Source organism: Scaptodrosophila lebanonensis, unplaced genomic scaffold (genome assembly GCF_003285725.1).
Source record: "Scaptodrosophila lebanonensis strain 11010-0011.00,11010-0021.00 unplaced genomic scaffold, SlebRS2 tig00001410-arrow-pilon, whole genome shotgun sequence".
Classification (NCBI taxonomy): Eukaryota; Metazoa; Arthropoda; class Insecta; order Diptera; family Drosophilidae; genus Scaptodrosophila; species Scaptodrosophila lebanonensis.
In genome coordinates this window covers 3,203,570-3,229,722 of record NW_022060738.1, presented here as the reverse complement: position 1 = coordinate 3,229,722, position 26,153 = coordinate 3,203,570, and the positions used below count along the sequence as shown (strand labels likewise).

General features: G+C 40.0%; 1 protein-coding gene and 2 non-coding genes across 4 annotated transcripts in view; 2 read left to right on the top strand and 1 right to left on the bottom strand.

The window, feature by feature from the left end:
* The window catches only part of LOC115630785 (bone morphogenetic protein receptor type-1B), a 70,308-nt gene that overhangs the window by 25,580 nt on the left and 18,575 nt on the right, over positions 1 to 26,153 (top strand). Inside the window, exon 2 of one of the 2 annotated variants that reach the window (XM_030527440.1) lies at positions 13,347 to 13,472. In XM_030527440.1, coding sequence (XP_030383300.1) covers positions 13,347 to 13,472 — 126 coding nt within the window. Of the gene's footprint in view, positions 1 to 13,346; positions 13,473 to 21,497; positions 22,820 to 26,153 lie in introns of those variants that run through there. The other variant, XM_030527441.1, reaches the window with a different exon arrangement.
* Trnad-guc lies at positions 13,579 to 13,650 on the top strand. The gene has a single exon. It is a non-coding gene; the product is annotated as a tRNA-Asp (tRNA).
* Positions 14,031 to 14,102, bottom strand: Trnad-guc. The gene has a single exon. It is a non-coding gene; the product is annotated as a tRNA-Asp (tRNA).

Here is a 26,153-nt window from a genome sequence, read left to right as displayed (position 1 = left end):
TCCATGAGGGAAAAAATAATGAACTGCTTTTAGACCAACAAAAAAACTTCTTGAAGATGAATTTCTGGAACACTTTTGGAATGTGCGTAACGAACTATCTCATGAGATAGCAAGAAGCGCACAGGCACAGTGTAGGAAACCTTCTAATGATTCTGGATTCAGGATAGTCATTGAACTTCTCACCAGGCATTGCAGGATAGTAAATGAAGCTTCTGCAATGCTAAGGAAGAATTTCTTTCCATCTTAGCATGCAGCTAGGAATGTCAAATATATTCTATGATTCTGTACCAACCATGAAGAAAGTCAACATAAATTTGGCCAGATGAAGGATTTTCCAAGGACTATTAAATGTCAAAATGACCACAGGAGCTGACGGACAATTTTTGATTGAAAAACCCTGTGGGGTGCCGTTTGCAAAGGAGCAGGACGGTTTAGGTTATGCGTGTATTGGCCAGCGTAGTTATTAAGTGCTTAGGATGTTAGAGTTAGAAAGTTAAGTAAGTGGAGTTGGGTAGCATTTTATTAGCTACTGGAGGCACGTTTGTTTTTATTGAATAAATGTTTTAAACTAAAGTCAGCGAGCGGTCTGCTATTCTCTTGTGGTGCCGATAAAAATAGGTACCTGCAACTAACCCACCCTAAATATCGTTGCACATCTAAGCCTTCGACTAAGTGGTTTTAGAATTGGATTTGCCCCACTGTGTAGCGTAACTTTAAGAAACGACGAGCTTGACTTTGGTCTTGGCATTGGCAATGGAAATTGGCATCACTTATTCATGTGTCAAAAGCGCAGAATGCGAAGGCCTGTCTTCCCTTGCCCCGTCCGTCCCGGGGGAGCAAGCGGGCCGCTTTTCGTCGCCCGTTGCCCGAAGCTCCGGCCTGCTGTCATTTTTGCGAGCCTATTGTGTTGGCCACGTTGGCGTGCAGATTGCGGCTTTGGCTCATTACTGTGGGCGCTGGATTTGCGGCATGCGTGTCTAGGGTATAGGCCAAGGCACAGACGCATACGTTAGTTTGTTCATTCGCCATCAATTAGACTTTCTTTTCTGTTTTTCCAAAAAGTTGAAACTGCAATTCTGCAGTCACAGACATCGTCATCAGTTGTCGGGGCTTTTTTTTGTTGCCGGGCTGCGGCCACAATGTCAAAACATGTTGTTCGACACCACAATTTGTGTTGTACTTTATGTAAGAGACGGCGGCGGCAACGGTGGCAACAACAATAACAACAACAACATTGGCCGCGTCTGCGTCTGCGCGTCTTTTGCATTGCAAAGTACAAATAGGGGGGAAGCTTCAGCCTCAGCCTTGCCTGCTGCTGCTGCCGCTGCCGCTGTCTACTGTGCAACGACCCTGAAGACTCGGCGTACTTTGTAGCGTATGGGGCTGGCTGGGGCAACAATCAATTGTTGCATCTTCGCAAAGGCGCAGTTGCAGACGCGGAGAGTCGTCTTTGCCATTCGTCGTTGTTGTCGTCTTCGTCGCCGCGTTGCCTCGTTCTTACCTTTCCTTTCCTTTCCGTTCTGTTCCGTTTTTCCTGTGAGTCGGTAAGGTAGGTAGGTTGGAAGGTGATATTGCCTTATCTGATGTGTCATTTCTGGTTGCTTCTGTGACTTTTTCCACGCGCAGCGCGCCTTAAATTTTGGTCAACAGTTTTTTGCTTGTTAGCGGTCAAGTTATGTGCCAAGCAGCAACAAGAAAGCAAAAACTTTGGAAGCAAACGAAACCGTTTACCACCACATTGCTCACATAATTGTCGTGCGCGCGAGTCCTGGGAGCCAACCAATTATGAGGTGCTCGGTGGCTGGTGGCTGGTGGCTGGTGGCTGCTGCCTGGTGGTTGTTGTTGTTGCCTCTGACAAATGGCACGCTCCATGCGCTTTGCAACTGTCGCTCGGCTGCTTGACTGTGGCACGCCCACATATAGCACCATACTTGTATAATCCCATATAGCACTTATCGCGCAACAGCTGCAGCTTTGTAATAATTTCTGTTTCGTTTTTCTTTCATTTTTTGTTGTTGTGGGTTTTTGTTTTTTGTTTTCTGGAAAAGCCAAAGCTCGACCCGTACAAAGAGCAGGCAGCGGGTGCAGCTAACCGTATCTGGCTGCCGGCATCGCATTCTCGTTCGCATTCGCGTTCGCGTTCGGTTCGCCAAACTGTGCTTCGTGTTTATCACAACGGCAATACCTGGCGATCTGCATAATATTTCCTGCTGCAAATAATTGTGGCATTACGTTTAGACCTTGCCCCAGCATCTTTTGCAGTCAAGCTGCGCAAACTATAAGCCACACGAAATGTTGCCTGCCACAACGTGACTGCTTCTGCACCCTGGTTGCGACGGGGGAACAGGAGAAGAGGTAGTGGAAGGGGAAGGGGGCGTGTCGCTAACTCTGGCGTCAATTGCCGAAGTGGAAATGCATGTCCAACGTTTTGATGAATGTTGGGAGGCTGAAGCTTGCAATACCTACATACATACATAGTTTGTTGCAAAGCATTTTGCTAACATGTTGCGTCCAGAGCTTAGCCATTAATCAGACTGGCACATGCGGTCACAGTGCAATGCCCCAGATTGTTGTTGTTGCAAGCTTCCTGCGCCTGCGGAGTGCCCAAATTTTGTCCAAGGGGATTGTCCGCTTAAGATGTTACTTCGACATTTCTTTCCACTCTTTGTTGGTCTTAGGTGTTTTGCTAACTTCATTCAACATACAGATTCAGCTTATACATATAAGTACAAGAGTACAAGAGAAATTGCACTTAATCGATGTTTCACAGTTTTGCCAAACATCGATTTTTTTTTTTCGGAGAATCTTTAAAAGGTGTAAAGTCAAATGCATACTTGAATTAACACTTTATTACTTGCAAGGGACGCTGATAACGTATGATCTTATCGTAACGAGAATAAAAACTAATTTTGTTCCATTAATTTTGAGAAAATCTTAAAAAATCGAAAAAGATCGATACAGTAATATTTATTTTGCAGCTCGAAAAATGAAATCCAAAAAGAATCTTCAAATTCATTTGATAGCTATAAATAAAACCTATGCCTTTAAAAATGCGGAGTTGTGTTCTTTTGGAATTTTATTTTCGAGATAGCGTAGTATTCTGCACATGTTTTATAGTTATCCTTTACAAAGGGCGATCAATGCTGTTTGGTTGGAGTTCATTTTGAAAGACTGATTACCATTATTGCAGAGAGATTCTGATTCAGGTTCACTTACACTTTCAGCAATTCATATCAACGTCCGTGCTTGGATATTCCGTTGCAACATTGTCGTCTATTGCGAGAATTGTTCGCAATTGAAAAATGAAGTGAAAATAATCTAGTGCCCACTCATTTCTCCAATTTTTCGAAAAATAGTATCCGTAACTGCTCGGAGACGGACAGCCCACGAGATGCAAAATTGCTCTAAAAAGTACACCAGAACGAATGTTCTTCACAAAATTGTCCGCCTAAGAAGGGTGTTCGATTAAAAGTGGTGTCCATCGGGGCAGTTTTCACTGTATTAAGTTTGCTTTTTAAAGCATTTCCGCACAATATAGTGTGGGAGCGAGCGCGACAGAGCACCGAATTCAAATTAGCCATCAACAATCAAAATTCTGTCCAATCAGCTTTATCTTATTGGCCATTCAAGCGTGCGCGCATATTAAAATCTTTTATCACAGCCTCCATTTCATTTGTTATATGTATGTACATATTTAGATATGATTCTTGTTTTTTGTGGGTTTCTGCGATAAAAACATATCTAACAAAAGCAGCAGAGTTCATATTCGAAGTCTGTTCGTTCAGTGCCTGAGGGCTAATCGACAAGCTCGCCACAAAAATCAAAAAAACTCACTAGAAATCACAGTTAGCTATCGATCTTGTTCTACTTTTTGAGTGGTTGCCTTTTGTCTGGGTTATGCCCACGACTTCTTAACTGGTATTGTGTGCCTTTTCGACTTGGCAGTCGCGTGGGGGCCTCGCGCATTTAAAGCCGCTCGCGCACAACGAATTTCTTGTTTAGAAATCATTGGTTTTTTTTATTTTTTTATTTTCTCATATCTTGGTTGGAGAGCACTTGAGGGCCTGCAGCGCACACCTTGGAGCATTTGTGTGCGCGTGAAGTAAAAGTAAACTCTTTTGTTTTTGCCTTTGACAATTAAAGGTACAGCCAGCAAGTTTTCATTGTAGTACCAGATATAGAATGTATAACGAATGGATCTGTGCTGCACTGAAGTCGTTCAATTCAATAGATGACCATTTTCGTTAATTACTTTGAATGATTGATTGAAAATCTTTTTGAAAAATTAGACTGTTCAGCTTATTAAAAGCAGAAATATTTTGGTTATAAAAACTGTAAATATATGGGTCTTTTAACTCAGGTGAATATTGGATAGATCTTGGGACAAGTTTGAAGCGTAGGTTAAGCAAAAATTGCGATCTCTAGACATGAACTAGATATTCAGAAAATATAGCCAAACGTGAATGTCCAAAAAATTGTAGAATCTACTGACATCAAATCATGTTCAGAAAGATTTCGACCCTTCACATAATTTATAGAGAAAGTATAGAGGTGTTTTCAATGAAAAGAAATTTGGCGAGAAGGTGGATCTTTATACAACTATTTCTACAATACTGTACAGATCGATATTCGAACTGTGTGGATGTTTTTTCAAAAAAAGAGCATGCAGCTGTCTAAAAAGTCTTCTTGTGCCTCTCATCCCAGACACACGCTTTGGTAGGCCAAACAAACACTTTGAAAATGATACCACATTGTGGACAAAGGTGTACAGATATATATTGTATATATGTATGTATATAGTCGTACCCGTACATACATAAGCGGCAGACACTACTGGCAGGCCCGGCAAGACGTCAAACACTTGAACGTGTCAGCCTCAACACTTTTACATTTGATTTGCGTTGTTTTCAAATGCACGGCTGTCGCCTTTTCGTTTTGGACATTCATTTGGGTTGGAAAGCAATTTCGAAGATCCCCAAAGTAAGAAAAAAGAAGAACGAAGAAATAAGGAAATCCAAAAACGAAGAATTCTAAAAAGCATAAGCTACGAGACAACACCATGTTTTGTTTAACAAATGCCGCGATGGCTTTGGCATGCAAGACACCAGCACTTCACGACAGTGAAGACCAACAGAAGAGGCCCAATGCGACCCGGACAGAGATGAGTGACAACAAACGACGACCCTTTTCAGTGGACGTTTGAAGAACGAGATCGTCAACGTCGCCATTCTCATGATTGTCATCGCCAGGCATCTCTTTATCATTGGGCATCTATTCTACCTTACTGCTGCTGACACTGTCTGAAAATTGAACATACTACACACATTTATATATAAATTTATTTAAGTTGTTTTCGTGGTTGTTTTTTGTTTTTTATTTTTCTGTTCTACACACACACATCTTTTAAAGTTGCTGAAATCGTAGACAATAAATGCGCTTCACACTTGGCGTTGGCATTATGCTAAGGTCTGCGCTGTGTATTGAATTTCATGCTGACGTGATGTGTGAGTATCATAAGCATCAGCATCCTCCTTCGCCCCCTCCTTGTCCTCCTGCTCTCCGCTTCGGCTCGAAAACGGCCTTCTCAGCGCTAAGTGGATGCCAGCAGAGGAAGAGAAATGGACTGGAGGACAATTGTTGCATCAATTTCAACGCTCACTCGCTTTTGGGTGACATTATTCAATTTAAGTGCTTTCTGTAGAATCTGCTGATGCTGGTGCAAATGATCATCGAGCAAATCGTGATCATAACAAAACTGACAACTACAATGACGACAACAACGACGACGACGACAACGACGACGACGACGACCACGACACTTGACAGGAAATCTTCAATTGTGTGTGGCTCGGAGAGAATTGTTTGCTATTTAGTTCATACATTGTCTAGTCTTTGTAATTGAGATGTGTGCAAAAAAATAGCTCGGCCCTGGCTCAGTGCCCATCACTCGGCAGTGATGTTACGGACCACCCAAAATGTTCAAATCATATTTTGAAAAACAAACAGAGACTAGAAATTATGCGGTCTACTACTAGTACAAGTATATGCACATGCATGTACGACTATTTCTATATCTGTGCTGTATTGTGGCGGGCCTTTTCAATTACAAATCATCAAACGTCAGTCAAATGTTGGCGTCGCCAGCACTGCCAGGCCTCGAGCCCCGGGCACACGTTTCTGCTGCCAGGCGCACATACAAATATTTGGATAAATATTGAACAAAAAACAATAAATAATAATCATAAATGCGCGGCGCACGGCCTATGCTTTTCTGAATGCGCCGCGACAATGCTTGGGTGGCCATTGCGCATACGCCACGTTGGACAAAATAGCAAACAAAGCAATTTATACTCGTGCAGTGGGAGGGATGTGAAATAAATAGAGAAGCGCAAATTCCTTCAAACCCCCTCCCCCCAAGCGCATTTCTACATCCGCCAGACACACATTCGTTTCATCATCTCTACTGTACATACTCTATATAGCACTTTTTTCACTCTTTAATTTAATTTACCACTAAAACGCCAAGCGCTTGCTGAAAAGTTGTAGAGATGTGTAAGATTGTGGATTGAAAATGAATGAATGGGTCCAGCCATGACAAATGACCTGGCGACGACGATGATCGTTGATTGTGTTATTATATGTAAGATGAGTTTTCATTTGTGGCAGCCCAAAGAAAATTAAGGCTGCATTGTGAGGCGCATTTATATGATTAAGCAGAAAATCCAGCCGAGAACCTAGCAACAACTGCACTCGTAAAGAGTGGCCAGCTGCATGGAAGCAACTGCAATCAATACGCTGGTTGTTGTAAACAAATTTCAAGTGGCTTAGTCCAACAGAAAAGACTACAATAACAAAACAGCACGTAGTTGAACAACCGAGTAAATGCGACTGAGGTATACCTTCTATACTTGCTTTGATATGATCTTTAATTATAATTATCACTTGGTTCTAAAAGCCTACAGTTATTAATTATGGTAAAATATTGTAAAAATCAGCAAACGATTTTTATCAAATAAGCTATAATTGGATCTTGTGTACTTAGTTTAAATGGTACAACAATTTTATATTGACAAAATCATAGAACCAGTATAAATAGATGGAAATGTTTTATTTAAAAATGCATTCAACTTATTAAAATAAAACATAAGCTGTTCATAAATTAAGCCAAACGTTGCTGAAGGATTCTCAAAATAAATTCTCTGAAATATTAAAAAAGTTTTTTTTTTTGTTTCTTTGGTGTAACAATATCATACAACTAGGACAAATGGACAAAATTTAGTTTTATTAAAAATGCATTGAACCTCTTAAAATAAAACTAAGCTGTTCAGAAATGAAGCAAAACTTTGGTGAAGGATTCTCAGAAGAAAATGAATATAATTTTTTTTTTTTTTTTTAAATGTATTTTTTATTGGAATCAGTACGTGCATCAAGAGAGTTCTTTTTCCTATAAATAGGAGTATTTTGAAATCCATTTCATAATAAGACAGAGCTCAGACATGTAAAGAAATTTGGAGAAATTGACAAAATAGAGTTGTCTATGGCCTGCTTAAAACTTTAAACGGACCTTAAAAATATAGAAATAATTTCAGTTTATTAGAGAGAAAGCTCTCTTTCCGACTCCTTGACTCTCTCTCTCTCTCTCACTCTGCACCATTAGTCTATTTATAGTTAATATACACCGTTGAGCAATTTATAGAGTATGCAGCATAACAAAAGCGTATGGCTTTTGTTGCATTGTAGCCACAACTGATTGCATCCAAAGATGAGCCGCAGTGCTCTTTGGCATCTATGTACATCTGTACACACTCGTATTGTACATAGATATGTAAGGAGGTGGCAAGCTCTTGTGGTGTGCAGCGGCACTTAGCACCTTAATGCGTGGGTTAACCACAAAACACGCTGGACGTGGTTGGCTGCCTTCATTAGACCATGCATAGAGCGTAAAAACACTCTTCCAAACACATACACGTACGGGTACACATTTATTTGTATGCCCGTTGCGTGCCATGCGTAATTTTAATTGATTTCATTTACGGAATTTGACTAATGTTCACACGATGCAACGGGAACGGGTACTGGTACTGGTACGGGCACGGGTACGGGTATCCATTCGGACGCGACGGGGCATGCCATTAGCTTCAGTCGCGACTTGCAACCTGCAACCTGCGGCTCTCTGCCCTGGCAGGCAATTTAGCATGAGGTTGGGGCGTTGATAGACAACGCGCAGGCACGTCTGAAGAACGTTGAAGAAGATGAAGCTGCAGCCACGCACCTCTGCCACATGCTGCTGCATCATTAGCAATGGCCAGAAGACTCTTATTTTGGTTGCCCGAAAAGCGTCACGCATGTCGCGCTGACTCTAGCCCCGTGGCATGTGACTCATAAAATGCATATTTCTGTGCATAAAAAAGTCGGGGGGAAAAATGGCCAAAATTATACTTTGATCTATTTTCGGAGCGTAGCAAGCTGCAAAGTTTCAGCTGCAAAATGTTTTGTTTTATGCGTCAAAGAAAATAAATTTTTAATTGCAAGAAAAGTGCATGCCGGTCGATCCATTTGGCCGTTCGTTCCGTCTGCTGGCCCAATTATTTGTAATTTTGTGTTGTTGTGTTTTAGTTGATCACAAAAATAACTTCCTGTTCGCCAATATACTATGTAGTATATATAATTGCTTAGTTAGTTTTCGCTTCGGCACGTTCTTATGCAACCTATCCTCCATCATATCCCTCTTCATTTCAAGAGAACGAACGAAGTGTAATTGATAGCATTTTCAGAAATCATAATAGCTCTTCAGATTGTTCCAAAACGCAAACAGTATAGTGTTTAGTGTTTAGTTTATAGTTATCGCATTAGCTGAAGTTTTGCTCGGGTTCTCTCTCTTGTAGATGACATGAATAGAACTGAAAATTGAATTGTAATGCAGTGACTGAGTTAGTTAAATAATTATTTATAATAATAAGTATGCGTACTACTTATAATTCTGTATGAACCATAGATTAGTAAACTCATTCCATCAGTCATGCGAGCCTTCACTTTTTGTTTTGTTTTGCTTCTTTTTTTTTTATCTTTGAGCTGCCGCTGGCCATTATTCATAACTTGTGTTTTGAAAGTTACACTCACTGCTCTTATCTTGGCCATATCAGTCTGTTGGTTGGTGAACAACAAGCCACAACATATGGCCACCGTTGGCTGCACTTGTTGGAGCCGGCCTTAAAGACCAGTTGCAGCTTCCACGAGTCAGTCAAGTGTGTTTGCAGTAAGTATCTCAGACAATTTGTCTTGAGCCAGTCTGGAAATGCGATTTTCAGCTAGCCAAGACAAACTAACTATCAAAGTTCAGTCTGCACACCCAAAGAGGTACACACACACACACACACACACACAATAGCCCACTCCCACATTTACTCGAAGTCGTGCCATTTATCAAAAAGCCATTCAAAGGCATTCGTTTAAAATGCAGGCGGCATTTGCTTTTATTTCTATGTAATTGCGAATCTTTTTAAAGTGACTGGAACGATGCGAACTATATCATCATATTGTCTTTTGATTGATTGCCATTGTGCAGTGTTGTTGTTATTGTTGTTGTATTGTTTAATATGTCCACGGCACATCGCCAATTTGCACGTGCTCCAATTTGTAGCTAAAGTGCGGCTGTTGCTGTTGCCTTTGCCAGCGGCCGTTGCATAACAAATGAGTTTGCAGCACCTTCTCTCTATTTGCTTGCAGCAAGCCGCACCTACGCCTCGTTGCACGTAGCCACCCATACCCATACCCATACCCTATACCCATACTTGTCCATTCACAGCGCGCGCCCATTCAATTTTTTCTAGTGGTTGTTGTTGTTCGTTCGCTTGCTTCTTGGAAATGTGACCAAAACCATTGGGCACTAAATTTTCCAACGACAATAACGACAATAGACAGCAACAACTGTTTTTTGTTGTCTTACGTACTCGCATTGATTGCACAGGCTTTTGATAAATTGCTTGTCTATGTGGTGCTGAGCTAGAAGTGTTCAATTAGCCGGGGGAATTACGCTCTTCAGACTATTCGAGTATACGAGCAGTCTGCACATTTCTGATTGCAAGGCAACCACTAACTCCGCCAATTGCTTATCGGCAACAACTAAAGAAATTGGCTTATTTTTCTTGCCTTACTGCGCAGCTACAAGTTTGACAAATTACTCGAAGCTCACTGAGCTCATCAACATTTGGGTAAGTTGTCAGTCAGCTATCGGAAATGGGAAGATATATACTTGTATGTACAAAAGTATCTGTTTCTAAAATAACTCAATTAATTGGTTTCAATAAGCTGCTTCGAGAATCAACCTCAGCTTTTTATGATTTGCTTATTTACAAATATACATAAGTGCAAGAATATTTTATTAGGCCTCCGATTATTTAAAACAAAAAAGTATCAAAGCAATCACAAGACTAGTATTTCTTTTTATATGCTTTCGAAAACTACAAAGCTTGGTTTATTTCAAACAAGATACATCTACAATGTTTTACGCTTTTAGTGGTAATCGATAGTATTTAAGCCTGCAGGAAGATTCTAAGTAATTAATACATTTTATTAAGATAAATAAATTAAAATTCTTCAAAATATGTATGTTGATTGCTGATTATTTTAAATATCCGCACATTTGAAAATATCAATATTCAAAGTTTTTCAAAAGACGAAGTCTGATAGATTTAGCTCTAGCTTGCGTACATAAATCTCTACAAACAGACGACTTACCATTCGGATTATATACGTAAACAGATCTATTCCTGTTTCCAGACAAGAGTGGACGCTACAGTCGAGCAAGCCCGACAGTGAAATACCCTGCACCCAGACAAACTTCCGGCACTGAGTTATAAGAGACCATAGCTGAAGCAAATTAATAAGAATAGCGAACCCCCTTCTGCCGTTTGTTGGCGTAGTACTGGAGTGAAATTGTTTCGCTAATAACTCTTCTTAGAATTTACCTATCTGCAATTTGAATCAAAAGTAGATAATTGTATGTACATTATTCCTTCATGGTCGAGAGCACGGACTCTTTGCTTTGACGTGGTCATTCATGGTTTATATACGTAATACCATCAGATATGACTGCAACATTCCGAATAGGTAATTTGTTTGCAATATTTTTAAATGTTTTTTTTTAAGAAATCCTTGTCATACAACAACTTTTTCTTAATAATATCGTTTCTATAACAGCTATATGATATACATATGTAGTTAATTTCGACATACTAAGCTGGTCCTATATTAATTCACGCTTACACAATTTGTGCCTTAAGAAATGGGTTTGAAGGCTTTAAGATCATAGTGATGGTCAAGGATGATCTCTTTGGGAACTATGGAAATGGAAAAAAATCTTGAAATCGGACCAAATGTTGTAAAATGTCTCCAATTTTACGAAGCTCAAATGGCAATGCTGATGCTGATGCTGATTTTAAAAATTATGATATAATTACATATGTACTATATATCCACTCCCTAGTTATGATCTAATCATAGCAATGTGTTGACATTAAAGGTTGCCCATGCCCTACGCAATGTTTAATTTTAAAAGTCTTATCGCATGGGTTTTATTTCTTTGATAATGAATTTGAGGCCTTGAAGTGCTTGTGTTAAGATTCCGAGAAGCCGATAACTGTTTTCCTTGCTATCAGTTAAATGCACAATAACAAAGCTTATATAAAGTGTTTGTCATTTTCCGGTCGTCGCTTTTGACGCGTTTTTTATCGCGCAGTTTTAATGATTTCGGTGCAAAACTTATCGCGATACAGCGTTGCAGTTGGATGCGTGTGGCATGGCGCTCCAAAGGCTTTTCTGCGTGCCACCCAAGCGACGGCGATGCTTGCATCGCGCTTTTTAATTGCCTGACACACATTTTGATTTCACAGTTTGCTTTCCAAATGAGACGCATCATAAATAATGAAATATGTGTGTGATAAATGCGCGTCTGTTTCATATTTTATGCATAAACAGTTATTATCGAATTAGTAGTTCATTAATTTTGGCTAAGCAGCAAATTTATCAGTAAGACGAAACCGAAAAAGCCGGTAGGGAGGCACGATGAAGAAGAAGAGGAGGAAATTCATATACATATGTGGGCTTGGAGAGATGACAAAACTCATCAAAATGCATGAGGTCTGCACGGCTTCCGCTCGAGCCGATCTACTCCACTCCACTCCACTCCACTGCACTTCACTCCGATCCAATCCACTCTACTCCATTCGGTTCAGTTGGAAGCGTTACATATTCGCACCTCGATGCGACACATGGAAGAGGCTGCTGTGCTGTGTAGGCTGTCAGAGCCTGTTTGCCCGGACTTTCCATTGTGCGGCACGCAGCAGGTAGTCTGGGGAAGACGACAAACCTCTGTTGCGTGCAGGTCTTCAGATCTTCACTCCGTGCAGAACTTGAGTCGTAATCTCGGCAAGCTGTCAAGCTTTATCTCAAAGATGCACATGCAGACGTCTGAGAACGACGGCAGCAGCCGTCTGAGCTGACTGGATGGCTAGCTGGCTGGCTGGTCTAGTCAGTCAGTAGGATGCAGCAAATTACAAGAGTTTGGCTAAGTTATGACACACGTTTAGTTTAAAGTTGAGGCCCACGTTTGTTTGTATACCCTGTAGCCAGGCTATATGAGATTTGTGCAAAGGACGCAACAGACAGAAGAAAGTATTTCTGCTCTGACTAGTTCCTTCCACAGCGATCAAGTTTTTGTGTGTAGATTCTGTTATCCTTAAGCTATGACAGTTTATTTATTTCAAATTTTGTTACTCCACACCGCTTTGTTTCCCCTGCCCTTAAGCTATAGAGTCGGCAGAAGCTTTTTGGACATAGAGTATTCCAGCGTCGGTTAAACCCGACGGATATAGCATTCTTTTTATGTTTGTCTGTCTGCATGTATGTATGTATGTATCCATGAGCTTGAAGGGAACTTGTTTGCTGCTGCCAAAATAGCCCACGCTTTTCCGGTCCTACTTACAGAGTAGTTGTTGTTGGCATTGTTGCTATTGATGTTGGTAAAAAGCACTGCTTTTGCTCCAAGTGGTGCTGCTGGTGTAGTTATTTATATTTTCAATTAAAATCTCATATTACGGGCGCCCGATGCACATGAAAGCGCGCGCACTCACTCGCTATTATTATTGTTGTTGTTGTTAAATTATTAATTGACATTTGTTAGGCGCCGTCGGCGGCGAGCCGAAGCAAAGAAAAACTCAAGTGCCCTCCATAGAAAAGTGTGTGTGTTATGGTGCTTCTTCTCTCTTGTTCTTTACACTTTTGCTACACAGTTTTTCAATTTACTAATTTTGTATATTTGCGTCTTTTTTATTGGCCTGTAATTGTAGGTGAATTTCGCGCTCATGTTTTGTCAGTCGATGAAGCTTCCTCCACCTCTGCCGCTGTCGACGACGTCATTGCGGCCGCACTCGCTGCCGCTCACGACCAGCTACAGTCAACCGAGACGCAAAATGGTGAGTAAAAAATGAATAGAAACAATAATAAATAGGATTGACAGAGAACGAGTGCGTGAGCAAGCGTGCAAAAACAACGAAGTGTTCTGACCGGCCGAAGACAACGTCCTCGATAGTATAGTGGTTAGTATCCCCGCCTGTCACGCGGGAGACCGGGGTTCAATTCCCCGTCGGGGAGAGGAAAAAGATCCGTGTTTTTTTTTCTTTTAAAAAATAAACATGAATAATACTATAATCCTACAAACAACGGAAATCAAAATATTTAATTACTCTTAATAAACAGAAGGAACATAACACATCTTTTGCCTAAACCTTAAGATTTTTTTTAAACGAAAAATCCAAGCTTCATTTATTTTAAATAGGTTGCATACATTTCTGATAAGTATTTGCTGCTCAATTAATTGTTTTCTGCGAAAAAGAACGTTTAATGGTTAAAACTAAGTTATATTAATAATGCAATTTAAAGTAAATACGTTTAAAAAACTTGCTTCACACTATAATTTCGCCCACCTTTCGTTTAAAAAAAGAATTTAGCGAATTGTGAGATCGTACACATTCCTCCCCGACGGGGAATTGAACCCCGGTCTCCCGCGTGACAGGCGGGGATACTAACCACTATACTATCGAGGATGTTGAATTTCGCATACTTGGAAGCTTTTCTGAGCTATGTCGCGCTCGTTCTTTAGAATATTTGATTATAATGTTTGCGGTAAAAATTAAAGACCCACTAGTAGATTGTTTAAAAATACAGTGCATGAGGTAGGAGGTAGGAGCCATCAGCTGCTCTGCAAAAGGTGTTAATGAGGAATTTGAAATGCGTTTACAAATTATTTTTGACGCGTTTAAAGTCGAACGTAAGCCGTGTGCGCGCGTGCATGTGTTGGTAGATTTATGCGCAGTGCTGCGTGTAATTATAATTTATCGCTGTTGAAATTCCATAAAACTTTAGCACCTCAGTGCTCGGTGCTCAGGGCTTGGAGTCGAGTTGGCTCGCTAAGGTGGCTGGCTGGTAAGTGGAAACGAAACGTAGGAGCCGAATAATCAAGCGCAAAAGGAAGAGATGAGGAGCAAAATGCTTAATTGCACTTCACTTTGATGAATTTTCATGTTATGCTTCAGGTTACCACTTGAGAGTGTTAATGATGCTTGTTGCCTCTCCGCTTTCGAGTTGCATTCACACATACAGACAGACATACATACTATATACATACTATATATGGAGTTTGGGACTTATGCTTTGAAGTGTTGGGCCATGAAATTGGAAGTCTAACTGACTCTCTGCCTGGGACCTGCAATGATACCGCGGTTGTTCTTCTGTGATTGTGCAAGAGCAGCCAACAATGAGAAAAATTCTTTAGATTTTTTCACAAAAACAAGAAAATGTCTGGATTATTTTTACACAGATACGCTGAAATGAGCAGAGACGACAAACACTCGCCCACGTTGACACAAATTTCGTGTACAATACATGCTACACAACAAATTTCCATGCTGCCGTCGATACAAACACTTCCATATATATATATATACATATGTATGTACACTTGTGTGTATGTATATAGAGAACCAACTATACTATATACGAGTATTGTATCTGTAACACACTTGGACAGTGCTACCAAAAACAGTCGCTCTTGCTCCTCACATCCTACAGTGCTTGGTGTTGTCTGCATTGTTTCGGCTGGGACTGACTTTGATTTAATGCGCTACAACACTCAGAGTGACAGTTTGAACCTTTTCTTGGTCTGGTCTTTTTATTTTTGGGCCTTGAACCTTTTTTTGTTTTTGTTTTTGATGCTCTGCTGGCTTGTCTTTGGGAGCCTGTTGCGCACATCTGCTGGCCAGCTCTTCTGCATTGACCTGCTGCACAAAGAGTGCGTCGTGTGTTGCCCACACTTTCCACTTCTTGTGTATCTAATGATGCGTTTGAGTCGAAAAAAAAAAACCAGCAACAAAAAATCAAGCAGCCCTGACTGTTGTTGATTCGTTCCAGGCGAGTTCTGGGTCCCCGCCAGTGTGTCTGGCATGATGTGTGTCTGTCCGTCTTCTTTTGTATCTGTTAGATACTCAAACGCATGTGTCTGTATATATAGAATAGCCCCTTTTCACACGAAACGCTCAAAAGATTCCATAGAATTTTATTGTATACACCATTCTTAATTTTCTTTTCTGTCTACGTTTTTTTTTTTTTTTTGGGATTCTCATTGAAATGCATCCCAAAACTGTTTTGGAATTCCTATAGTTTAAACAATGTACGAGTGACTCGGACCGCCATTGCAGCAGCTCTAACCAAATTATAAAAAGTTCTTTTAGAAATATTTAACTCGTAAGTGTGCTAATTGAATGGCTGCCTGCCTTCCTGCCCTCCTGCCTGCACGCCACTCGTATTCAAGATCTTGCAGGCTGCATTATTAGCATAAAAAATAAAAATTTCGCGCCTGGCAGCTTAAAAAGCTGTGTTGTTTGTCTAATCAATAGTGCACAGAAGTGGCTGCTAGTCGAGCAGATAAACTCGCACCGATAAACAAAGACCACAACTAAGAAAGGGCACGAGAACGACGTCTGCATATACGGAACGAACTGGCTATGGGGAACTTTTTTTAATTTTTTTAAATATTAATATATTTGTATGTACTACTGTGTATGAGCCGGAAATCGGTCTTGTGTTTCGTTAGAGACCAATTTTTAGCTTAGCAGCTTTTCCAGTGTCAGGTTTGTCAAATTTCCATTCCATTAAAAAAGGTATTTTTTCGAAATTTCAATTGTCCGAACTTATTCAAGAAAGAATTTGGGTTACAACTTTTGGGTAAAGAATGGAATTTCTGCAGCCGAAACATTAAGAATGTTACAAAAACACAAGTTATTGAAGACACAGACATTTCATGTCTCCCTCAGACCTCTAGCTTTTCTCGAATATTTTTTATTGCAGATCAATATTCCTATATCGTTTAAGCTATTTATTGATACCATTTCATCATAGAAGAGATGCTATGATTTTTTATTGGATTGGGCTTCTTTTTAGCACCCTTAAGGGAATTTCTTGCTTTAAACTTGAATTTTCAACACCATTTATCCAGCGGTGTAGTTATAAAGTAGGTTTGTTCAGGTTTGTTCAAGGTTTGTTATTCTATGTAGCACTGGTCCAGAATATACTCGTATATATCTTGAATGATCGGCCACGACTCATTCTGGGTGTTATATACAAATATTCGAACTAAACTTTGGGAACAGGGCTTAAAAAGGTGTAAAGATGGGAAACTGAATAATGTTTATCAGATTGCTCTTTTGCGCTTCAGTTCATGCTTATGTAGTACTTACGAACAACGTAATTCTCAGGAAGCTCATAGAAAAGTAGCTCGAAAATCTTTTTAATTAACCGGAAGATTACCTTATGAGATAAGTTGAAGATATGTTTGCTGATCAAAGCAAGGGTTGGCAGGCTCCTATATGTAGTAATATTTGATACGTGTTTTAATTGAAGGACTGCCTATTAACTATTTTATAACAAAAATTTGAATTGCCTGAATGTTTTTCAATTCGTCATTCAATACATCATCAAATAATTCAATGGTATGTCGAAATAAATTAATATTAAAAGAATATTCGTAACTTTTAACTTTAGACAAAATGGTTCCTAAGTACTTATTAGAAGATGTTAACGTCTCACAAAGATACAATATACTATGTAAAGCCGAAGTCTCAAATATTTGATTGATAATAAATAATAATTAAATATGGTTTCATATTTTTCCCATACTAATTAGTATATTATTTGAAGCAGTTACATAAATATATATTAAAATTATTAAATTATTAATTATTAAAATTTCTTTTTTGTATTCGATTCAGCAATCGGTAAAAATTCAATAAAATATTGGAGAACATTTATAGGTTCATAAATAATTCCATTATTGCTAATATGACACATAAGACAAATTGGATCTTTAATTTCCAGTACGATATTTAATAAATAAGAAAGAGATATTTTTGTTAGCTAGAAATTGTGTTTTTATTGAGTTTCATCTCTCTACTGTATTTGTCTTATATTGAATAAGTTTAGAAGTCTATCATTTCAAATTTATAGGTAAATATCTAGTTTCGCTTGATGCCATTGAGAATATTTCATTTTGGAAATTGTTGCTTTTGATGAAATGTAGATCAGATTCCACTCGGTTGGGGTTCCTGAAACCTTACTACATACGTATTATTATAGATAATCCATTTGTGAACTTCATATTATGTTTCACCAAAATAGTCGAAAGATGCCAAAGCCATGTCTTTGTTATTATTATTATAATTATAGCCTGTACCCAAAGGGTGAAAGGCTATACTAGTTTTGTGCGCATGTATGTAACACACAGAAGGAGGCGTGGCAGACCCCACAAAGTATATATATTCTTGATCAGGATGAGAAGACGAGTCGATATAGCCATGTCCGTCTATCCGTCTGTCCGTCTGACCGTCTGTCCGTCTGTCCGTCTGTCTGTATGAGCGCAAGGATCTCAGTAAGTACAAGAGCTAGGATAACCAAAATTGGTATCAAGGTTCCTATAAGCCCTAGGCAGAACGAGTTTGTTTATTTTTTCTGATACACCCCCCCACTCCCCCGCAATTCGTATTTTTTCTTATAACTTCCGTAATTCTCGGAATTTAAAAATCAATTTTGGTAGGTACATCCAGTTAGTACTAATGTGTCCGTGTGCCAAATTTCATCATGATAGGTAAATTCTGAAGAAATTTATAGCCATAAGTAAAATCGCTGCTCATGCGCTGCCTGCAGCTCTGTCGGCAGCGCTGCCCGCAGCTGTTGTTGTTGTTGCTGCTTTTGTTCAACTTTGTGCTGCATACATACACGCATATGAACACGCATAGGTACGTGATGTAAATGTATGCTGTTTAAACTGAACATAAACATGTATTCTAATTTAATTAAATTAATTATTTTAATTAATTCATTCATTCATTTTTTTTAATAATTTAATTTTTTTTAAATTTTTTTTTTTTTTTAATTTTTCCTTTTTGTGGAGAGTACAGGCTATTTTACTGTCGGGCTTGCTCGACTGTAGCGTTCTATCTTGTTTGTATTCGATTCTGCAATCGGTAAAAATTCAATAAAATATTGGAGAACATTTATAGGTTCATAAATAATTCCATTATTGCTAATATGACACATAAGAGAAATTGGATCTTTAATTTCCAGTACGATATTTAATAAATAAGAAAGAGATATTTTTATACCCTGTACCCGTAGGGTAAAAAGGGTATATTAGGTTTGTGCAAAGTATGTAACATACAGAAGGAAGCATCTCCGACCCCATAAAGTATATATATTCTTGATCAGCATGACGAGAGAAATCGATCTAGACATGTCCGTCCGTCTGTCCGTCCGTCTGGATGAACGCAAGGATCTCAGAAACTATAAAAGCTGGAATAACCAAAGTTGGCATCCAGATTCTCCTAGGTCCGAGTAAGGACGAGTTTATTTTTTTTTTTTTTAATTTTCCTCCCCTTCCCCCGCTACAGAATTTCGTCAATAGCGTCCACATTTCAAATGCTACCTAAACCAAACTTTGCACACATAATTTATATATAATTGTCTATTGTTGTTCAAAATTTTATTCAATTCGGTAAATTCTAAGAAAAGTTATTAGCAAAACAAATTTTCGCCAGTACAACCCCCACAAACAGCAGCAACAAGTTCGCTCTTCTTCTTCCTCTTTTTGCTGCTGCTATGGGCGCATATAACTCAGTGACGCAAGTTTACCTGGGTACAGGGTATTCCACTGTCGGGCTTGCTCGACTGTAGCGTTCTCTCTTGTTGTTAGCTAGAAATTGTGTTTTTATTGAGTTTCATCTCTCTACTGTATTTGTCTTATATTGAATAAGTTTAGAAGTCTATCATTTCAAATTTATAGGTAAATATCTAGTTTCGCTTGATGCCATTGAGAATATTTCATTTTGGAAATTGTTGCTTTTGATGAAATGTAGATCAGATTCCACTCGGTTGGGGTTCCTGAAACCTTACTACATACGTATTATTACAGATAATCCATTTGTGAACTTCATATTATGTTTCACCAAAATAGTCGAAAGATGCCAAAGCCATGTCTTTGTTATTATTATTATAATTTTTAGTTGCTATTGTTACTTTGGACAATGTTTCTCGTCAGCAGTATCTACTGTTGTGGACAATGAATGCATGGGGAAAGAAATGAAAACAAAAACATCAGCAGCAGCCCATGGACGTGTTGTTCTTGGTGTTGTTGTTTGATGCCTCGATGCTGGCTGGAAGATTCTTGTGCACCACAGGCCACGGGCAGGGTATGGTTTGTTCAGCGACCGCGCGCTGCATGACTCCTACACTTGAGAAATCACACCTCGCGAGGCACAACAGCCCTGGCAGCAGAGCTACAACAACGATCTTATGTTATTATTAAAAGCAGAAGTTGGATTGCTCTGGGGTCTTGGAATTCAGAGATTTCGCTGGCTAGACAAAACAAGAGCAGACCCCGAAATGAATTATGGGCGAGTGCGCGATAATAAACGCGCAGGCTGGCTGGGGCAGTGTTTAGAGAATGGCCACTAGGGGCTGGGCTAGTAAAAGCTGGGCTGGAATGAGCTGCGCTTATCATTGGCCATAAAATACGAACTGGCTGAGGTCACGGCATGCGATAAGTACGGTGGAACGATTTTCTGGGAAGTGTTGTGATAAAGCGCTCTCAAAATGCCAAAATAGAAATAATGCACATTTGTAGCCAACAACTAAGGAGCTGTTACATTGTTGAGTCCCGATACTACCTAAGCGGGTGTTAACCGTTTTACAGGTAGTGGTGGTAGAAGACGACCGCGTGTCATAAACATATAATCAGCCCGGGACTACCGTGCGCGTATAGCTCGATGCCAGACTAATGAGTTTGGCCAAAAATCACAGTCAATTGTTCGGCGACTGGACCCTTAATGATATTTCGATTGACAGATGAAGCTGGCAGCTGACGCTGAAGCTGACGAGCCAAGCTGCTAGACATAATTGAAAAGCACAATTTGTACGGACGTGGACGTAATGATATATTTAAGTCGCGTCCAGGGCCAACTTAATGGGCATGGTAGTACGAGTATGTATCTGTGTTGCGGTGGATGGGCAGCGTCGACCTGCAGGCGTTTTACGTGCGCAAAGGCTATTAAGCGAAGCCCTATTACTTACAATGGTGTTGCCACTAATCACATGTTTGCCGCTAACAAATTTAACCAAAAGTGTTACTCCTCTTGTTGCTGCTGTTGTTGCTGTTGTTGCTTTTCACGTTCGCAAAAGGGGAAGCAGAGGAGTTGGTCGCTTTTGGCCATATGCAAAAGGGCCGCAACCATTATAGCATTATCCGAAGGGCAGCCCAAGCTGTATCTAGATATGTCAGTTATAATAAGCAGCAGAGAAATACGAGCGCACGACGACCCACGAAGGCGACGACGATGATGCTACACATACGAATAAAAATCAAGATACTAAGAACCCATATATAGATAGCACCTACATACATACAAACAAACAAACACAAAGATCAAAAACTTGAATTTCAAGTGAGCGTGGTCAAAACAAGAACGCGACTCTGCTCCCAAATGAGAAAACAATGTGTTGTGGAGCACAATAATGGAGCAGAGAGTGTGAGAGAAGGAATACATGCAAACGTATTAGCGCTTTTAGTCGCGCCCGAAACGCGCATGCAGGCAAGCAATGCAGTGCCGCCGGTAACCATTGCTGTTGCTCTCTCACTCTCTCTCTCTCTCTCTCTCTCTTTTCTTCAACGACTACAACGCCAACAAGCGGCCATTTGCGCTCGCGCAAACCACAAACCCAGCACTGAGCGAGAGAATGGGTGAGCGCGAGAGCGTCGTGCATGTGTATGTGTTTGCGTGTTGACCGAGCTGCCCACTTGCCTAGCTGGCTGGCTGGCTGGTGACGATCCGATCGCTTAGCTGTTGCACATTCAGTACCTGATATGTCGTACGCGTGTTGTGACGTATCCGCTCCGCGTTCGCTAGCATTTTCGTTTTTCGTTTGTTTTTGAATGCACAGATGCGCAAAGATATAGAATTCCGAGTGCATGAACAGCGTATTCTGTAATGAGATTCGAAAAAGAAATATTAAAGTCAGCAATTGTGAAAAGTGGCAGCAAAAGTAGTGTGGAAGATTTATTTGCTATTTAAAACTGTAGTCAAAAAGCGCTAAAAATACGCTCGAGAACTAATGAAAGACACAAATATTTATTTAAGAAATTCGTATCTGCGTGTGTGTGTTTATATCTAACGTGTTTGTGTGAAATGCCAAATTGTCTGCCAAAAGCATGAGCTAGAATTCTACTAAAATAGTACAAAATAATTAACGCAGAGGCATATAAAACGAACAACAACAGAAACACTAAAACTAATCAACATAAGCATAGGCAGAAAAACGTTTGTAAACAAGCACAAGAAAAACGCGTGTAAAACGCGTGGAATTAAAGTGCGCGTAGACAGGAAACGGAGTCAGACGCAGGATATTCGTTTTGGATTGAATTTCACCTGATTTGTATTGCCACCTTTCGTATATAATTATAATCAATGTGATCACGCGCTCACACCACAGCGACAACAGCATCGAGAACAGAACACGAACAACAACAACAGCAACAACAACAACGAGAAGAGAAGCAACAACAGAGAAGATCCGAAGAGCGAAGGCAGGCAGGCAGGCAGGATCAAGTTTTTGCCAAAACCCATAATTTTTGCAAAACAAAAGAAGAAGTAAAAAGAGAAGACGGCTGCAGCGGCTTTGGGCTCCATGGTGTCGCCGGCTTGACCGACGTAGTTTGAAACGGGCGCAATAAACAACAACAACAACAAGCACAACAGCTACAAATACAACAAGAACGAGCAAAGCTAACGAATCCAGTTCTCCAGCGAGCCACGAGCTAGCCAGCCCGTCAGCCAGCAAGTCAGATATACAGAGAGTGAGAGAGAGAGAGGGAGAGAGGAAGGTGCAGCAAGTGGGGATCGTGTGCTGTGCTTTTGTTGTTTTTATTGTGGTTGGAAGCAGCCGCCAACTCTCGACTCCGTCGCGTTTATTGTTTTGTTGCAGCGGCAGCGGCAGCAACTGGCTCAACACCCAGAGACCAGCGGGCTAGAAGGAAGAAGAAGGCGAACCAGCAGAAGGGGCCAAGAGACTGTAGATATTGCTGCAACATTGCCACAGCCCCGCCGCTAGTATAAAAATCATCATCAACGTCGCTGTTGTTGTTTTCGTTCTTGTTGCTTTTGTTGTTCTTACTGCACACGGCCAGACATGGCGCCGAAATCCAGAAAGAAGAAGGCTCATGGTAAATATTAATATAACATTTCTTTTTTTCTTTCTTGCATTTCGTCTCTTATACTTGTGTTATGAGCCCTGACTTTGATCGCGTATACTTGGAATGTCTCCCATTGGCTTTCTCCGCCAGAGCTGACTAGGATTGGCCCCTGAAAAGGGCTCATAAGTATGCAGAGCTCATATTACAAATCCTCGGGCATATCCTGCAATTGCATTTCATGCCTTTGCCTTGCTATTGTTGTTCTTCTTTCTAATTGCGTTTTGGTGTTTTTCGAGAGCCTTAAATATGCGCTGTGCGACTCCTTCTTCCTTTGCCACGTTTCCCCTCTTCTTTCTTGTTTTTCTTCTTTTTTTTATGGGCGCGCAAAGGCAGGCAGGTATGTAAGTTTCGACCCGCGAGGGAGCCCAAAAAAAGATCAGCTGTCAGTTTTTTTTATTGTTGTTGTTCTTTTTTTATTTGATTGTGGCAGGCATTCGTGGAGCGTTTGGTTTGGTGTTGGGAATACATATTTTATGCCTTTTGTTGGTTGTCATTTCATTTGTTTGATACGCATCTGAGCGTTAGATTTCGAGTGTGCGGGTTAAGCGATGCGTTAAATAGGCGAGTCGCGCGGCTTGTGCGCGTTTAAAAACGCACGCATATTATTTATACATAAATATATGTGTGTGTAGGTGTGTCTGTGTATTTCGTGCTGTCTTGCTTTTGTGTCTCACAATAATAAATTCGCCACGGGCGGGCCAAGTCGAAGCCAATCGCCTTAGTCAGTCAGTCAGTGAGCGGGCGAGCCTGGCCATGACAAATCGCAACAAATGCCAAACAGACAAGATTAAAATCCCGAGCAGAAAGCAGAACAGCCGAAAAAAGAACACCTTTTCATGATGATGTGATGTGGGCAAGGTAGGCAGTCCGGCCAGAGGCACAGGCATTCGTATCTACAGAAAACAAAGGAAACAAACCATATGTATGACGGGCAGATCCAAAAGCATTTTATCTAAGCGACTCGCCGAATGCGCCTTAAAATATTTCAGATTTTTAATTGAAATTTTGAGCTTCGCTGCCCAGAAGTAAGTCGGTCGGGAATTATAAATGTACGTATACTATATAGTACATACATACTAGATAGATATAGTATTATGGACTCTCACAAAGTGTGCTTCGATTATAAAGTGTTATGATGTTTAATGTTTATCAGTTTAACATTTTCGTGGAAAAACAACAATTTGTGTTTTCTTCTAGCCACATTTGTCTATGATAAGAGTAAGCTTGTATGTGTGAGTGTGTGTGTGTGTGTGTGTGCCAGGCACTAGACTAATTTAGAGATACACACATGCATAGTCATATAAGGCTTGCCCAAGCCCAATCTTATCAGGCGTCCGTGCGCCGAGCGGGCGCTTAAATAAACAAAAATAGTAATAATAATAAACGGAAAAACAACAACAACATCAAAATAAATATACAATGTTCATGTACTTGTATGTATATACTATATGAACGTTTTGTATGTGTATATATAAACGCCTAGGTACCTGCATACAAATTTCTTTCTTCTTCTGAGTGACGGCAGCGATTTGAGCTAAGGCCAGCCCTTGTTGCTGTGGTTGTTGTTGTTGTTGTTGCATTTAAACGCCGACGCGTTTTGCGCGCGATTTCTGCCGCTCATTTGGTTGCAGCCGCACGTAGTATCTACATGCATGGTATATACGAGAAAACAGAGCTAATGCCGCCACTTATGATGCAACGCATTTGGCATATTTTTACATAAATTGTTCAGCCTTAGTTCGAGTAGATCGTCGGCAGTCGCGTAATGTTATATATTTGTGTTTAACACGCATTCGTAGAGTTGTGTTCCTATTCCGCTGACTTGGCAAAACAAATAATACAAATAAAAATGTAACTAATTAACGCGCAGCGGCGAAATGCAGAGCATTTATTTTTAAATTTATTTAAATGCCAAGTTGTCGATTTCGTGAATTCTCGTTTATACTTACCTTTCGTTTTATTTTCATTTCAATTTCACACAAAAGAGGTCATTGATTTGCGGCTCGTGCGTGGCGTGGTCATGGGCTCAGCAAAACGTCGCGTAATATAGTTTTAGGTACAGTTAGGTCTGCCAATGGCACAACACCGAGCCATTCCTTTAGCCAGAGATACATATAATATTGCCAATTTTTATACTCGTAATATAAGAATAAAGTTCGCCAATGATAGAAAATGTCTGTTCTTTTAATTTACAAATGTTTCGGTCTATCTTACGATAGGAATAAATAAACTTTCATAAATACGCCCAAAGAACCTATAGTAATGCTATTCGGAGGGATTTCTCTAGCCAGATATCCAACTGGTATATTCGTACTATATGAGTCAATAATAAGGGTTGCAAAAGAAAATGTTCTTTTTAAGAAATATGTGGCATTTTAATGGAAATGTTTTAGAATAAATATTCTAGTTTCTCATAAATACCCTGAAAATCCCCATAGAACATATAGTAATGATATTCCGAGCTATTCTTCTATCCCGAGATCCATATAATATAGTCAATCGGTATAGAATACTCTCACTACATCAGTCAAGAATTAAGTTCGCAAAAGAAAATGTTCATTATTAAATATGTTGCATTATATAATATAAATGTTTTTGGTTAAATATTTATATATATATTTTGAATTTAAAAATGTTCCCTATGAAGAAATCGATTGTAAAGAGGAATAAACTCTCATAAATACCCTGAAAACCCTCATAGAATATATAGTAATGCGTTTCCTTAAAATGTCTGCTTCCCACAGACTTATTGATAGTTCATTTAAAAACGTATCTAGGTCGTTTAAGTATTGACGTTGTTGGCCAACTTCAATGGTTTTACTGTAAAATATTGTTTTATTTTACTTTATTGGCGACCGTGAGGGCCGCCGGCCGTTTGCTGACGGCTTTCGCTGCAGTTTTTCGGCTTTCGAGCCAATATTGTGGAGTGTGCAAAACAACGAACCTTATGTGACCCGCTGGAAATGTCAAAGAGTGGTGGTTACTGTTGTTGTTGTTGTTGTGGGGCAACGAATGCAGCAGCCGCATATCCTGTATGCAGAGCGCAGCGTGTGGTGCACACATGTGTTGCGACATGAGAGTTAAGAACGGGTCTGACGTGGAGGCGCGTGAAAGTGACTGAGCGGCAATGTATCTGACAGATACACGTACAGATACAGTGGACGAAGGCTGTGGAAGGCAGCTGCTGATGTTTGTCAAAATACAGCGAACGAAATGGCACGCAAATGAGCGGCGAAAAAATAACAAAAGTGTACACAAATGGAATAAAATGAAATGTATCTGCGAGATACAAAGATGTACACAC